This window comes from Asparagus officinalis, chromosome 7 (genome assembly GCF_001876935.1).
Source record: "Asparagus officinalis chromosome 7, Aspof.V1, whole genome shotgun sequence".
NCBI lineage: Eukaryota > Viridiplantae > Streptophyta > Magnoliopsida > Asparagales > Asparagaceae > Asparagus > Asparagus officinalis.
Window position 1 is genome coordinate 88,276,548 of NC_033800.1, and position 17,119 is coordinate 88,293,666.

Sequence of the window (17,119 nt, forward strand, 5' to 3'; positions counted from 1 at the left end):
CTATTTCTCGTTCCATATTGAATGCATTTTCCCCATCGAATAAAACCAAACCCTCAGAATGCTACTAAGCATGAAAATTCTTTACCATCATTGCTATTTATGTCGTGATTCCTTCTCATGTCTCATTAGAGGTATATTTAATTTAACAACATTAACTACAAATTTATTTACTCTCGATACTCAATGAATATACACAAAATATATCATGAAGCAACAAAGGTTAATTCTGCAGTTTGCAACACAGTCGGGTCTCTTTTTATATCAAGAACCAGATACCGGCTCTTACCAAAAAAAAATACACATAGGCTGATAACAGAAGGTTTTAAGCATAATCCAGTATTTCTCCTGTAAATGAGCACAGCTGCTTAAAATGAGCCACCTCTGTATAAAAATGAGAAAACTCATTCAAGCACAACAAAAGATTTTCTGTTCTAGATCAGCTATAACAAATGAGAAGAAAGAATCTAAAACATACAACTATAAGCACCCATTTAAATGGATTGATAACTATAAAGGCCAAAAAATTTGTAACAAAATAATATTTGCTAGCAATTTCTACCCTGCTGGTGATGTTCTTGTTACTGGCGGGAGTTTGACAGACTTGAGATCACCAGGATAAGGTGTCCACAGCCCTAACCCACCTCTGCTCTCTTTCAACGTAGTCTCATTCCCCTTAAATTCATCCAAAGATTTAACCCACTCAACTTTAGAGGAGTGCTCCCTGTTGTGCTTGTGCAATATGAACAAAGAATTGTATTCACAGTTAGGGAACATGAAGAAGTTGAAGGCTTCGCCTAATCTGTATACTACATAGCCGAAGCTTATTTGATCCCTTGGTGTGAAGAGGTTGACCTCATTGAACCAGAGGCAGCTAAATAAGTTGGTGAGTGCTGTGTGCTCCCGTACTATGACTGCTCCCTCCGGGACATCTGCATGAACATGGTTTAAAAAAATCAGCTAAATTTGAGGAAACAAAGAGGCTTCTTCTGTTTAGTAAAACCATGTCAAATGACGTTTTTATCAGCTAACGTTTAATGATATCAAACTTATGAACTAATAGAATCTGACCAATCATACAAATACATGCACAATTTCCTCTATGTGCTTGCTTGACTACCATATTAAGTACATGATCACTTTGGATCATGATTCACAAAAGGGTTCTTTTTTGATACAGGTCCCTCAAAATCTTTCATAGTTGATATTAGTCCATCAAATCATTGAAATTGCTATTAGGTCCCTCCAATCATACAAGTTGTTTGAATTTTGCAATCATGATATTGGTAAGTGTTCCTACTGATCGATTTTTTAGCTGACAACCATAGTACTAAAAACCAATCTAGGCATCCAGTACTTAGACCATCCGCCTAGGTTTTGGGAGCACCTAGAGGAGCATTAGCCGTTATGTGGACTGCTATATTACCTAGGTACTTTAATCAAAAGATGTATCCGTACTGAAACTTCTTGGACACTTCTTGTTTGAATATATGCATTCGTTTATTCAAGCGTATCCTCAATTATATACACATGATTTGATTTAAAACACCCATCATACATGTCTTGGACGTATATTCTAAAGTTCACATATATTTCTTATATATTGATTTAATGTAGAGGGAAAAAAATGATATTGATCTTATTCAAATTATTAAATTTAATATACATATGTGTGTGCACGTGTGTGCATGTTATATGCAATCAATTTACATGATGCACTCAGTTTATAGCGATCTATATGTTTTAGATTGTGCATAAACAAAAAATTAAGCATATTGAGTTGTAGTTGCTCATACATCAACTGATTATAAAATTAACGGTTTTACGATAATATAACTAAAGAGACAATGGAAAAATATATGCTAAAAGTATTGAAACATCATGAGTTTTTGTTTTATAGATGTTTTGAGATATTTAAATCATGATGAATAGAGCGAATCATCTATTGGAATACCCAAATACATGCATTTGAGAGATATATTCTTAGATTCAATCTAAGGTGATTCCTTAGAATCATATTTCCAATATATATATATGGAAAAAATGCATATGAGTTGACAGTTCATTTTGTCAAATGTGCTGTCAGCTCAATGCCATGTGAACCCCTTACTAGTCACATTGGGGTGGGACTCACATAGCAGTGAGCTGGCAGCTCATTTTGCAAAATAAGCAGCCAGCTCATACTCAATATCCTCTATAAACGCACACACATCGTATATGTATACGTATATATACCTATATATATAACTATAAATATATATATATATATAGGTATATATATGGGGATGGCTTTTTCGTTCCCTAAGTAGAGTGGAAAATTACCTTGGTTGCCCCTCCTTTAACAATAAAGTGAGGATAATTATTGTCATTTAGAAAGCACCATGACAATTAATACTCTTGAAAATCTCATGAGAAAATAGGCCAATTGTCATGAGATATTTTAGCTAAATAATTAATGACATTTAAGTCTAATCCTCTTCCTCATTCGTTTATTGCAAATAAAAAACTTTTATGAACTTCTGCTCTAATTCAAAATGTACAAGTTTTTAACCATAAATTATTTTAGAGAGAGAAATTTCCCAAAACTCTAATTAGATCTATATAAAGTATGTTCGCAATATTTGATTTCATTTCACATTCATTATTCTTAAATTTTAAAGAATAAAACATGTTTAAAATAACAGAAACGAAAAATAAAGGGATGGGAAATGTTGAGGCCATACCAGAAGCTTATCTTTTGTTATGATTTATAGATAAGACGTTTGTTTGTTTCTATCTATTTGTTTTGATATGATCTCCTAATTGTTATCGTTTCTATTCGTTAGAAACAACTTTAACCTCTTGCAGCATCTTGTACTCCATATAATCCCATGTACAGTGAAAAAAAATATACATAGAGAATATACATGAGATTTTTCCTATCTGATTCCATTGTTAATAAGAAAGTCCAAACCATAAAATTCCCACATGAAAATTTACTCTCTTCAATTTCATTACAACCTCCAAGTCTTACCTAATATTATTCCTACAAGATTTGTCAACAACTCTTTGCTTAAGATCTCATCATGTTAGTCTACTGGAGACATACATTAATCTTAAAAATAAGATTTTTTATGATTTGCTCCACCATGGAGCGAATAATTTTGATCTACAAGTCTTAAAGACTCAGTTTTTATTAGTAATTTCTCCTAGAATTATCGTATGAATCTATAGTTGACAGTTAAATTAGTAATCTCACTGACCCTTCATCACTTTGAAATGATCTCAGATGCTCAAAGCAAGCTTAAAAGTGCCACACCATGAGTACCCAAAAAAAAAAGCAACTCCAATCAGAAACTATTAGCTGCATTTAGTAACTAAAAAGATATATCTTAATATCAGCAATTTTCATATTAAGAATGGAAGGAGGAAAGGAGATGTGCTGCAGAAAAAACAGAAAAGGATAAGAAAGTTTGATAGGATAGAAAAGTTTTCAATGTCATTAATTATTTAGCTAAAATATCTCATGAGAATTGGACTATTTTCTCATGAGATTTTCAAGAGTATTAATTGTCATGATGCTTTCTAAGTGACAATAAGTATCCTCACTTTATTGTTACAGAATAGGTAACAAAAATAATCTTCCACTGACATAACTAACGCGCGCCCGCGCCGCGCAGCACATACACACCACACCACAGCACACACACACACACACACACACACACACACACACACACACACACATATATATATATATATATACTATATATATATATATATATATATATATATATATATATTATTATATATATATATATATATATATATATATATATATATATATATATTTATATATATATATATATATAATATATATATATATATATATATATATATATATATATATATTATATATATATATAATATTATATATATATATATATATATATATATATATATAATATATTATATATATATATATAATATATATATATATATATATATATATATATATATATATATATATTTATATATATATATATATATATAGAGGAATATGGGTATACTTGGGCAAGGATCCTTGGTAGTGATGTGGACACATCTTGTCCATACATCACACCTTGAAGTTGGTGAGGCTCATCTTCAAGGTGTGATGTATGCGACAAGATGTGTCCACATCACTACCAAGGATCCTTGGTACCAAGTATACTCATTTTTCTCATATATATATATATATAAATATATATATATACACACACACAATATATATATATATATACACACATACACACACACATGTATATGTATATAGAGCAATACCACTACTTGCACCCATGCAACATTAGTGGACTGCAAAGGTTAGGTCAAACACTGATTTCCTTCACTGTCATCTCCACACGTCCTCCAATCTCCCTAGCCTCCTCCACCGAAGCCTAGGCCCCGCCAAGGCGCTATAGGGGAGTCCGGCACCTAGAGCTTTCTAAAACATTGCCAAGGTCATAAGTAAAGAAATCAAACTTGATCTTTGGGCTCATCTGTTTGCTTATGATTGGTTCACACCTTGGTTTTTTTAAATAAAAAGAAGCTTCCACTCTATGACTATAGTGGCATGCTTGTGTGGTTTTTGGTCATTTAATTTTTCAGATACAATGATTTTACCATACATCCATTAATTTAAAAAGCGGTCTTGGCACCCCCTAGGTACCCACCTAGACCTAAGCAGACTTATGCCGCCCCCTCAACTGTTGAGAATGCCTAGCTGAATACGAGCCACTACGTGGACTCACCACATCAAAAAGGAGTTTATTGCCAGCTTAAGCATACAACAAGGGAAGAAAATGGGACAGGTTAAAATGGGTCATATTAGAACTTGATTCAAGTTCATATCAGATAAAATGATGTTGATAGGATTTCGAATCATTGAAAATCCTCTCAGAGCCCAAAAAGGCCTACATGCCACTTAGGCGCCAGCCTAGGCGCCAAGTACTATGTCCCGCCCCTAGAAACACCTAGCTTTCTAAAACATTGCTCACATGTATATTAGTTGAGGTTTCTAAAACACTGCTCACATCTATATTACTTTTTCCAGCTCTGATACCAGTGAACGATTGTAGAGGGAGAAGGGAATGGATCAATAACTTTCAGGTTCGTGAATTGCAGTGACTCATTTGACAGTTTCACCCATAGATTTGTAGGTTTTCCCTGCAATTGTCCACCCTAAAATCCACCCTAGAGATCCACCTAAATCTTGGAGATCTGTAGTTGAACTTCTCCCAGTAACTCAATCAAGATAGGTACCATGATCTCAACTATTCTGATTTTGTACGGGTTTTGGATTTGTTTGTTGAGGCCAGACCAACATCTCCCATTTGGTCAAAACAAAAGAAATATCCCTAGTACACTCCCACTGTTCTTGAGATGCACTAGAAAAAATTTGTACTTATCACTATTCTACAGACTAAATGAAAAGAAAGAATGATTAGCACATTACAAAGCCTTTAGATTTGTATGTGAGAAGATCACTACATAAATCTGACAAATGATTACTATTGCCTCCCTTTCCATAATAGTATTGTTTTCAAAGTTCAAACCTTCTGCAGGCGTTGGTAGTTGAGCAATTAAACTCATAACATGGAAAATCCAATTTTTTTAACTTTTTTTCCTGCTGTCAAGTTATTTCTGTTTCTAGTTAATCTAATAGTCTTCACTGTCTATAAGCTACATAGTTGTGTAGTCTTAACCTAAAATGCATACACAGACATGTTCATATACATAACGATGACCAAACCAAGTGGAGATGAGTTTCCCGTTTTAACTTTTAACTAATATACAAACTGGGAAGTCGATATATAGTGAATTATGATGCTCAAAATCAACCTACATATAAGCCTTGCTTCATGTATTTCATTTGTTAGGAATTCACTTACCACTAACTGTTCTTTTCCTTGGACTCCAAGGTTCCATTCCCTCATAACGGTATATTTTCATATGCAAATCCACTAGAGGCCGAGCATAACGCTTTCTTCTCTTGATTGCATCACCCTCCTCATATATACTCCTGTGATGTTTATGACGTGCAATTGCAAATGTGTACTTACCCCGCCAAAGATATCTGAAAATACAAGCAAACTGATAGATTGTAACCACTTTTAATAACTTCAGTTTGATAGTAGGTCAGCTAAAGCCTGTGTATTACTCACCTTTCAAGAATAAGTAATGGATCAACAATAAGTTCCATTTTACCATCAAGCCAAATGCTGTATCGAGCTTGTGGAAAGAGCCTATGAGGTATGATCTTAGGAACTTTCCCATTCCTTCTAGGCTCATCATATGGTGGATTATGTAGGGTCACAAGACGCCAAATACCAAGCCATTTTCCTCCATCCGAATCCTCCCTAATTGTAACATTTTTCTTTATGAAACTAAGAGATTTATCATCAACCACCATCAAAAAGCAGAAAAGCTTCTGAGAACGAGCACTAACATTAGATGGTTGATGGGGAGTGTCATAACCATCAAAGATGCCTGAGGCAACCACAAATCTACATTTTTTTACATACTTGACATCTACAGCATCCATGTTACCACCTCCATTTTTCATAAATCCACAATGAACCTAGAAAGAAATTAATATAATAATAAGTAAAAAAAAGCAGAATCATTGAATATAATTTATACTGGAAAAGCTTGCAACAGGGTGGGTTCATGTTTTTCTGTGGGCTTAATTGCACTAAAGTACCCTATAATTTCCTCTACTTTGCACCCCCACCTGCTTTTAGTAGCACATATATAGCATAAAGTTTTTAAAACCTTCACTTATATACCCTCACTTGTTTTTGTAGCACTTATATACCCTAAAGTTTTCAAAACTGGCACTTAAATAGCCTAAATTTTTTAAAACCTGTACTTAAAAACCCTCAAGTTTGCATAACTTAGGGTATTTAAGTGCAAGTTTTAAAACCTTTAGGGTATATAAGTGAATGTTTTAAAAACATTAGGGTATTTAAGTGCCGCCAAAAAAAGTGAGGGTATGGAAGTGCAAAATTTTAAAACTTAGGGTATATAAGTGCTGCCAAAAACAAGTGAGAGTGTATAAATGCAAAGTAGGGGATACTATAGGGTATTTAAGTGCAATTACACATTTTCTGTGTTGTGAGTCTGCTTCTAAAGCTCATATACCAAGACCAACAACGTACAAGATTTAAGCGTGTGCCTGGCATGCATAGGCCATTAGTACATGTGTAATTCATGGTATATATAAATACAAATAGAGAATGTTAAAATATTATTGCACTTTCCACAAGTATGGGTTTTAGCGTACAAGTTAAAAGAGTACTCAGTATGACGGCCTTAGTTCAACAAATAGAATATCAGTCAAACACAACTTTAAGGAATATACCACAGTGATATAATCAACACTAATTATTTGATAATGTGAATTTAAATGACTACACAATTTTGAACTCTTTTTATGCATAACAACTAGTTCTGGACCATTTGCTTTACTTCTGAAGATCCTCCCACACAATGAACATTACTAAACCAAGAAGTTGAGAATCCTTTTCAGAGGCTAGTGGAAATTTTCTGTTTAATTTCCAAATTTCCTTCGTTGTATGTTTTATCAAATTTACATGCATACTTATAAGAAATAGATCAACAACATCCTATCCTACACGTTCATGACAAGCATCAGAAATATTTGATATGTTACACCAAGATAATAATCACACCGAACACTGTAAAGTCCATGCTTAAACATCACGAGTATGTTTAATACTCAATAATCCACTGCAAAAACAATTCCATCATGGCTGAACATGATTCATCTAACAATATTTCCAAGCTAGGTTGATTTTCTATAAGAATGGCCTGCAAGGAGAGTACGTTCTCTTGTTAAAATAGCTTATGTATAAGCTATATAGAAATTAGTCATTTCTAAGATTAAGAACTATGGCTACATACATATGGAGAAGGAGCCAAGAGCATAGCTTATACGCTATTTTTTAATATCAGCAAAACTATGTCAGAATTCATCTCTCAATGGCTTCTAGATTATAAGAGAAGATTTAAGGAGCTAGATTAATCTTCTGATGTGCAGAAGAAGAAAATAATGGAAAGTTGGACGCTTAAGGGCTAAAATAGCAGGATTTTGGAAGTGGTTACCACTGTCCCAAACTGAACACTGAAGATGCAAGAAATAAGTAGGGAAGAACTAGCACTGGCAAGATGAAATAACCAGAATAACTCCACCTTACAGCATAATTAACTCTAAATATAGTAATCACTCGTTTTTTCACTAAAATTAACCTTTATATAGGTCAATGCATAATTAAAAACAAATCTTTGGATATCAAAATTTATCCCAATAATGCTAAATTGCTAATCAATTATAGATCTACTAATATATAAAATTGAACTTGGATTTCGCTCCCTAACTAAAATTTAAAAAGTAATAGTCATCTACTTTTGGATTTTAGCACTCACATAACTTAATGTATAAGTTATGCAACCCAGTTAACAAAAAAGGTTTTAATTGCAAATAGACCCCTTGTAGAATCACCAATTGTGAATGGACCCCTTGTAGTTGTATCTGTTGTGAACATACACCTCTTAGTATTGGCCCAAGTGCAAATACAACCCCTTACTGACCTTTTTTTGACTCCTTGAACGCTCAAGAAAATTAGCAATTGGGGTATATCCTCACCAATAAAACTATAGGGGATCTAATTGTCTTCTCAAAACTTTTTAGCAATTTTTAAAAGCAAAAAATCACTTTTTTGGGTTTATTTTTGTTTTTATTTTTATTTTTGTTTTTATTTTATTTTTTTCATTTTTTTTTGGGGGAGAACTATAAGGGGTCTATTCGCAATTGGGTAATACTACAGGGGGTCTCTGTTCGCAATTAATCCAAACAAAAGATCTAAAAATATTACTCAACTCTATCTTAATTTAAAACCAAATATTTCTAAACTAGAATAATACAGTTTTTTATCTGCTATAATGCTCCTCAAATAAAAATTATTCACCAGACACCTGAAAATAACTTACTCGATCACACAGTGACTCTAAAATGTTCTAGGAGTTGCACTTGTTTGAGATAATAAAAATTTAGGGAATGTAATGGGATTCTAGAGCATTGTCCCCAAAGAAGCAAATCATCAAAGATAAAATAAAAGAAGAACAAAGAGAGTTGTTAAATAAAGTGAACAGAGGAAATAAATGAATGACTGAAATTTATATGGTACTGTGAGGAAACGTATCCAAGAGTCAAGACAGGAGTTGAAATAAGCATTAAACAAAGGGAAGTCTTGGAATTAGTGATAGAGAAATTTAACTCAAGGATTCAAATAGATGTCCTACAGTTTAGCATTCTTGTAGCATAACTGTATATGAAGATCAATGAAAAGCAATGAATCAGTGAATTTGTGTGCTTTATCTCTCTCTATTTTCTCCTCTTCTGCCTCTTTCCATGGTATTGTTTCTTAAACTCCTCCATATCAACTCTTTTATCTGCTTTCTCACTTCCTCTAGAACTGTTTCTCATTTCCATTGCTCTTTGACAGTGCCACTCTCCATTTCTATGCTTATATCCAGACCACTTTGATTTTCCTGATCTTTTCCTAACTCACTGTTTCCAATTTCAAAGTTCTTGCTGCCAACTCTGTCGTCATCTCTTTACTTGTCAAACTAGTTGCACCACTAAATTAGATACAAGATGGAAGGTCAGAACATATTACTTCATCTGACAGGTCCTTTGAGGAGTCCCACTGCCAATCTAGAAATGGTGGGTACACAAACAAAGTAGTAAAGGGGAGACATAAGAATTAAAGAAACACCATAAAGGAACACTTCAACCCAATAAATGGATAATCCTTTGAAGCCACAGAAAAATTAGGATCAACCTCAAGCACCAATGAAGGGAATTATTCTTGTTATTAAGCTTCTTATGACATTGATTTTGACTTATTTATAACTGAAGGTAGGCGCATTTAGTTTAGAAAACTGCAGTTGGACTACTGGCAACTACAAGGCTGAAATTTTTATGTTCATTTAAGCATAGGAGAAGAAAATATAAAGAATGCAATGATATAGTGTGTATGTTAAGGTAACACTTCTTTCCATTCCCTAGTCTCCATATTTATTCTAACACGACTGTCATTGTAAGGCCAAGATAACAATCATCTAAACATGAATCATTTACCTTCATACTTTTATTCAGCTTAAAGCTCTCCTCCCTCTGTGACCACCTTTGATGCCCTCCAAATAGAGGGGGAGACTGTGCAGTTGCTTTTTCATCAACTGATATATATGACACACTCTTTGGAAGACTATCAGGAGTCCTCGCCGGAATGACTACAGAATCTGGGTCATCTGCAAGAGGAATTGGGCAACCTGCAACAATGAAAAGCTCAGATCAGCTTTAGTAGATAAGTTTAATGGACAAGAGACTGGTGATTTAGAAGCTTACGGTGTTGTGTTTTTGGTGTTAGCCCCATTGTATCTAACATGACAAGCACCTTGCTGTCTTTTTTACAAAGAGCTGAAAATAATCAAGAATAGAAACAGGTCAAGGTCCAACAAAAACAAACTAATCACCTCAATCATAAATGTAACAAAAAAATTTATTATCTAAATAAAATTTATGATTTTAGATTATGACAAGTACATCTTGTGTCAGACAGAGGTAAAAAGGATATAAATATTGTAGTTATTCTAAATATATGCACCAAAAGTTTTCAGGGAGGATAGGGAATGGAATGAACTAACATAATGGTGTTTTACTTCTTGGAGGAAAATATGGGGGAAAAAGAAAAAATTCAAGTTTCATGACACCATCAATTTGGAGGTCAATGGGTCTCACTAATGTTATTGCATACTATAAGGAGTGCATGTGAACTTCCATACCTTATTTACTTTTTTTTAGTATTTACGTCAAGCCAGAAACATAAATACCAAAAGTGATGTGGGCATGTTTGCTGAAGTTTCCAAGTTGAAAAATGGAGTAAGAATAGGCAAAGAAATCAAAGAAAAAGGTATTTAGTTGACTGTTAACTTCAAAGAATCATAACTCTGAATACTAATATGACCTGTAGTTGAAAATCTCATTGCATATGCTCGACAATGGTCCAACAAACTAAAATACATGGGACACAAGTTTCAACCCAAATTCAACCATTTAAGAATCTATGGAGTAGAAAATGTTTAGGAGTCAATCATTGCAGTTTCTGTAGTTTTTCATCAACATTCATTTGACTCATTAAGTCTTTCTGTAAATTTCTTAAATTATGTTGCCTATATAAAGACATAATTTTCTACGTTGAAACCACATTTATTCAATCAACAATGTCCAAGTGATTCTCACAGCAAACTCCAAAGTTAATGAGGTTTTAATTTATTGTATGATAGAATGATATCTACCACAATCACAGTATTTAGCTGTGAGGAACACCAAATAAAGTTTCAGCTGCAAAAAGATGAGATATCTCATACAGTTAGGACAAAACAAAGTCAGTGTCATCTTAAAAGAAAAAGTGGGTCTCTGTTATATATAAATCGTAACTCAAGAATATAAAGTATGTGAACATCAATAGCAAGTACATTCCGACATTATAATTCATTTAAAGAAAAAATAATTTCCAAATACGAGAAATTTCTCTCTAACTTTACCACTTAAAAATCCAATAGAAGAATGACAAGACCACAAGTGGAAAGCTAATGCAGCAAGAATCAGCAGCATCCAGACAATAGCTGAAACCAGGAGCAACCTTATAAAACCCCTGCCGCATATCAATCTCAGAGGAGCCATTAAACCCATCCTCTTCCGAATCAGAACCAAACCCAAATCCCCAAATCAACAAACAACTCTAATCTTAAAAAGGAAACAGAAAAAAGAAAAACAAAGGCTCAAGAATCATCCTCACCTTTGCTCTGAGATTGGGCCTGGATGGTTCTGCGAGCGGCTCTCAACGAGAGCGAGCGCAGGGGGTCGGTCTCCATTGGTAATTAGTGGCTAATGGGTTTGGATTTCATTTTCGGGGGTGAGATTTTGATGGGATCTGGGAGGCGGTGAGAGTTACCGAGGCGGTGATCAGAAGGGGGCCGCTTTGCTTGGGGAAGAAGGGGGTTTATTAATGCATGTGGAGTGCGGTCACCGCTTCTCTGTTGCCAGTGAAAGTTCGGATTTTGGAGGGTGGTGTTGGTGTTTCTTTGGATCTGGTCGATGTGAGGGAGAACAGAACTACCGCTCTTTTGTTTAGGGAAGTTTTATGGGACACGCTAAAATTATAGTCCCTCACATCTCAATAATTACTCAACACTCCCTCAAATGCTGAGAGGCCTTGCAATTTGATCCCTTAATGACCAAGATATTTAACTTCTCCCTAATAAACCCCGTATTATTCAAAAAAAATGGTTATTTGCACTTTGGCGCTCTAATGTTTACACTCTTATAACTTATATACTTAAAATTTTTTGACATTTTAATACCCTAAAGTTTACATCCTTTTTGACATTTTTACTTTATGGTGTGTTTGGGAGATAACTAATGCCCACAATTTGGAGGGTAAGATTTTAATTCAATTTTCTCCCCTCATTCTCATCCTCTACCCTTCTCAATGGAACTCCCAAACAAATGTAAACTAAAATTTCCCTTTCCCTTCCCTTCTCTACCCTCCATCCAAACAGGCCATTAAAATTACTCTGTCACGCTCTGTATCCCAATATCACATGACGAGCACGTGTCTAGACTAGGCAGCATCTATAATTGGGCCAAAGTCCCATTAAAAGCATATACTTAAGCTTGTACAAAAGATAAATACACATATCACAATAACCACATCAAAACAACATCATCAGAATAATACATGATCACAAATATAGCGGAAGCTAGTATACAGCAAAGGCAAATATACAACAACAAATGCTCAGCGGAAGCGATAATATACAAAACTGAAATAGTCAACAAGTCTCACAAATAGCAGCATAACACACAAATATATCACAACTCTAATATTAATGTCATCCACAAATACATAAACATAATAATAATAATAATAAGGTCGCTCGGCCATACATGTTTAGCTAATCAACTGAAAATAAGCAAAGATATATAAAGGTCAGTCCATAACTGGGAGGACAATAACATAGTCTGAATAGATGAACAAGTACTGATAATTGATAAGTGGAATGATAGACAAGCTAAGCAGGAGCTGGTAGATAAGCAGACATATAGGCTGATAGGTAAGACATCTCTACTGTGTGTGGCTATAGTCTGGTGTGCCTAAAAGTAACAGGGAGGTGTTCGAGTTTGCCTCTAGTGTGCAAACAAGGATGGTCAAAAAAGTCGTCTAGCAAGTGGTAAAATGACTGATGTAATTAGTGCACTTGTGATGTGTATCATGCTTATGTGGCTATATAACTATATCATCTTATTTGATTTCATGATTAGAAAATATGCATCATAAATCTAGAATAAAAATAGAACTAGCAGGTAAACATATATACAGATACGAATCATAAAACATAAGAAGCGAGTATGCGCCTAGATCCTCATATGTGACGCACAAGGCAGTGTGTGTTAATCTAATTAGAAAATATGCATCATAAATCTAGAATAAAAACAGAACTAGCAGGTAAACATATATACAGATAAGAATCATAAAACATAAGAAGCGAGCATGCGCCTAGATCCTCATATGTGACGCACAAGGTAGTGTGTGTTAATCTAATTACAACTTGGATTTTTACTTACTCTTGTTTGGGAAGCTCTCTTTGAATAATGTGTGTTTGGAATACCCACTGAAACATTACTTGATTCTTACATGTCTTCATTTTATGTGTACAGAACTCGTCTCAGACTATCGCTCAAACACAACCCCGAGCTATACATTACCTAAGAGATGTTTGATTCCCTCTCGTTAATTAACCCACGTGAACTTTTTCATTTCTTCATTATACATGATATATTATACACTAGGCCCAAATAACTCAATCCATAGAAGACATCTATTATGGGGTGCCCCATCTGACTGGATTTTCAAAGTAGCAAAACATGCTTGTCTAATACTAAACACAAGTTAATCACGACTTGATACATGCAAATACTTTATCTCTTTGTTGGTTACCATCTTTTATACTTGATCAAGATTTAGTGGTGCAGAATCACAAGCCTCCACTCACGATCTTACTGTATCTCAATTCGAGAACTTTCTTTATTTTAGAGAATTTGTTCTTGATTTAGTATCACGAGGGACACACCCAACACCGACATAAGAAATTATCATCATTATGTATAATCCATATCATGGTGTCTAATCATGCATACCCTTAGTGCCAAGTCTCATGATAAAGTATCGAGCAAAAAAAGAAGCCCACGGTGTGAATGTAGACTAACATGCATAATGTCTGTGGATTCTAACTTATATCATAACATGGCATAGCATGGCAAAACACATGATATCACACTATGCGATGACATAGCAATAACTATGTTTACTTGAATCTAAATATAAATATAAACATACTTTTGATAAACTAAACAAAATCAAATACTTTACTTAATCAAATACTTTATCTCAAGATAGCAAGAACAAGCATTACTGCTTTACTAGTGTTATAGTCACATGAAGAAAGCAAAGGAATCCCAGAAGAAAGCTCGAACAAATCTAAAATAAAAAAGCGAAAGAACCAATTTTCTAGGTTGGGCGCATATGCCTAGTTTTCTATAAACCTCCGAAAAATTTGAGTTAACAATTGATAGATTGAATTATGTGTGATTAATTATAATAAGTGGATATTTATTATGAAAAATATCATTAAATAGTGTATGAGTACACTAACAAGTGTTTTGAGTATAAACAAGTTCATTCATGAGAAAGAATCGAGTCGAAAACATGCACAATGGCCAAATTCTGAGAATCTGAAAAATTCAAGTTTGGTCGACCGCCGGGGTCGACCGCAGTCCGGTCGACTGCCACGGTCGACCGCGAAATCTAAAAACTAATTTTCCTGTTTTGACTTGGTTTCAGGTATTTGAGACCCATATTCGTTTTTCCTGATATATATACATATTGTTCATGAGTTTTTACGTATTTTTTAATAATCTAAAAACCCTAGCAGCCACCAAACTCTCCTAAAAACCCTAATTTGATTTTGAGAGAGAGATTAAGGGCTCTAAGGAGGGATTTTGGTTTGTGGCTTGGAGATCTACTTTGGAATCCTATCTTTCACGTTTTGCATCAAGTCTCAAGCAAGTTTCATCTCTATTAATCCTTCTCTCCTGTTTTAAAGAATTTTAAATGAGTTTCTAACGAGTTTTATCGGGCCAAATTGACTAATTTGTGTATAAAAATCAAATCTTTTGTATTATATATATGTATAAAGACTAGATCTTTTCATGTTTAAAAGTTTAAGAGCTAAATTACAGAAGTGTTTTAAGATTTGAGAGTAATTAATCACATGGTTTAACTGAATTTTAATGAATTTTCTTCGTAACGATGTCTCGTGCATATTTAAGAGTTTATTTATGATTCATTGTGCAATTAATTATATTTCACATGTTTGATAATTCCCAGAGAAGTTGATTTGTTGTTTACAATGTTCTACATATGGTTTAGCATGAACCATACAAGTTTGAATCACAAAAACACGCACGAACATAATTGTTTAAAACTTGCACAAATCTCTGCAATTTAGTCCGGTCAACAACGCGTAAGCGGCGGTCTACTGCATGCCAGGCAGAGGCCTAGGCAACTCCTGAAACACGTTGTGGTCGACCCCCGCATATATGCGGTCAAACCGCCCATCACACATTTGGCCTGTACATGTTTTTCTTTATTGTTTCTGTTTTTCGGGAGATGTTTCTCGATGTTGTTATGTTGTATTACAAATCTTATGAGTTGTTTAACACCTGGGATGTTGGTGAACACCATATATTAACACGCACACCGAGATATGTGCACGTACACTTAGTTTATGATGTATTGACATGCATTGTCGAGATACTTGACACACGTTGAGTTGATGAAAGTGAATTAACATAGGGTAAAACATTGCTCATCGGTTATGGATGCTCAGTGTGGTTGTTTATCTCATAATAAGACCTCGGTTGTACTACAATAGGAATATTTAGTTGTTTTTCCCGTAATGAGACCTCGGTTGTACTAAATACTCGAAGGTGATCGGTGTATTTTTTTTTCGGATTGGGCTGATGTGCCTATTCACCATTGTACGATCATCTGGAAGCATATCCGTAATAGGAAGATAAAACCTCTTGCCATAGAATGATTGAGTAAGGAAGTTGAACCCACATGTTATTGTGTGAATCTTACAAGAGTATCATTATTTTATGTAGCCGGAATAGGGAGATAAAACCTATTGCCGCAGAGCAATTGAGTAAGAACCTTATAAGAGTATCGCTATCGTAAAAAGAGATGCATACATATATATAGTTGTAGTATGATTCCATGTAGTTTATCCATGAGTAGGGTGTACATTAGATATATGACATACATGATATGGTATTTTGTAATGTTTGAGCTGGATAATATTTCCTTATGATGATGCCAGCTACCTGAAGTAGTCTGAGATTGTGATAAATTGTTTTATTATGATTGAGGGTAGAAGCTGTAATATTTCTGTTTGTGATGATTGTTCATATATAGGTTTAAAGTTAGTGGTTAGTGATTCATAGCTCAAGATATATAGTATATACATGAGGGTTTCTTTGTTTGGATTATTTCGCTCGACGTACCAGTCTCGAGTTGTGGATTTCTAGTTACTAATTTTACTTGCATTTTTATTCTTAGCTGAGATTGATATTTAGCAATTCATAATTTGGGATACGAGGTATATACACGAGGGTTTCCTTATTTGAATTATTTTGCTCGACATGCCCATTCTCGTATTATGAATCTCTAAATACCAATTTTTGTTTAGCGCAGTATTGATGACTTTATATTTATATGTACTAACCAGTATTTTCTTATGTATTGCTACCCCTTCCCCTTGGGGGCGGTAGAGATGATCTTGCTAGAGCTTTGATGCTCGTTGTTTTCCCTCTTTTCAGGCGGCGAGTTCAGCGCACGGAGAGTCGTAGGTTGATGGGATTTCGTCTTAGATTCCATATATATATATATATATA

At 34.3% G+C, this 17,119-nt stretch overlaps 1 protein-coding gene across 3 annotated transcripts; it reads right to left on the reverse strand.

Moving 5' to 3' along the window:
* Positions 366-12,235, reverse strand: LOC109849731. Of its 3 annotated transcripts, none has more exons than XM_020419594.1 (6): positions 11,901-12,235; positions 10,448-10,519; positions 10,181-10,371; positions 6,180-6,595; positions 5,907-6,091; positions 366-929 (listed from the first exon to the last, which is right to left on the reverse strand). In XM_020419594.1, the coding sequence occupies exons 1-6, from the start codon at positions 11,974-11,976 to the stop codon at positions 556-558; spliced, it is 1,314 nt and encodes a 437-aa protein (XP_020275183.1). In that variant the 5' UTR covers positions 11,977-12,235; the 3' UTR covers positions 366-555. The 3 variants fall into 3 exon arrangements, with proteins under 3 accessions (XP_020275183.1, XP_020275184.1, XP_020275185.1); XM_020419595.1 differs by lacking the exon at positions 11,901-12,235 and adding an exon at positions 11,647-11,777; XM_020419596.1 differs by lacking the exon at positions 11,901-12,235 and adding an exon at positions 11,745-11,763.

Coding starts and splice junctions, on each gene's coding strand:
- LOC109849731 (XM_020419594.1), bottom strand. CDS start 11,976: ATGGAGACCGACCCCCTGCGCTCGCTCTCGTTGAGAGCCGCTCGCAGA. Junction 10,520..11,900: donor GGCCCAATCTCAGAGCAAAG/GTGAGGATGATT, acceptor GATTATTTTCAG/CTCTTTGTAAAAAAGACAGC. Junction 6,596..10,180: donor AGCTGAATAAAAGTATGAAG/GTAAATGATTCA, acceptor ATTTCTTTCTAG/GTTCATTGTGGATTTATGAA.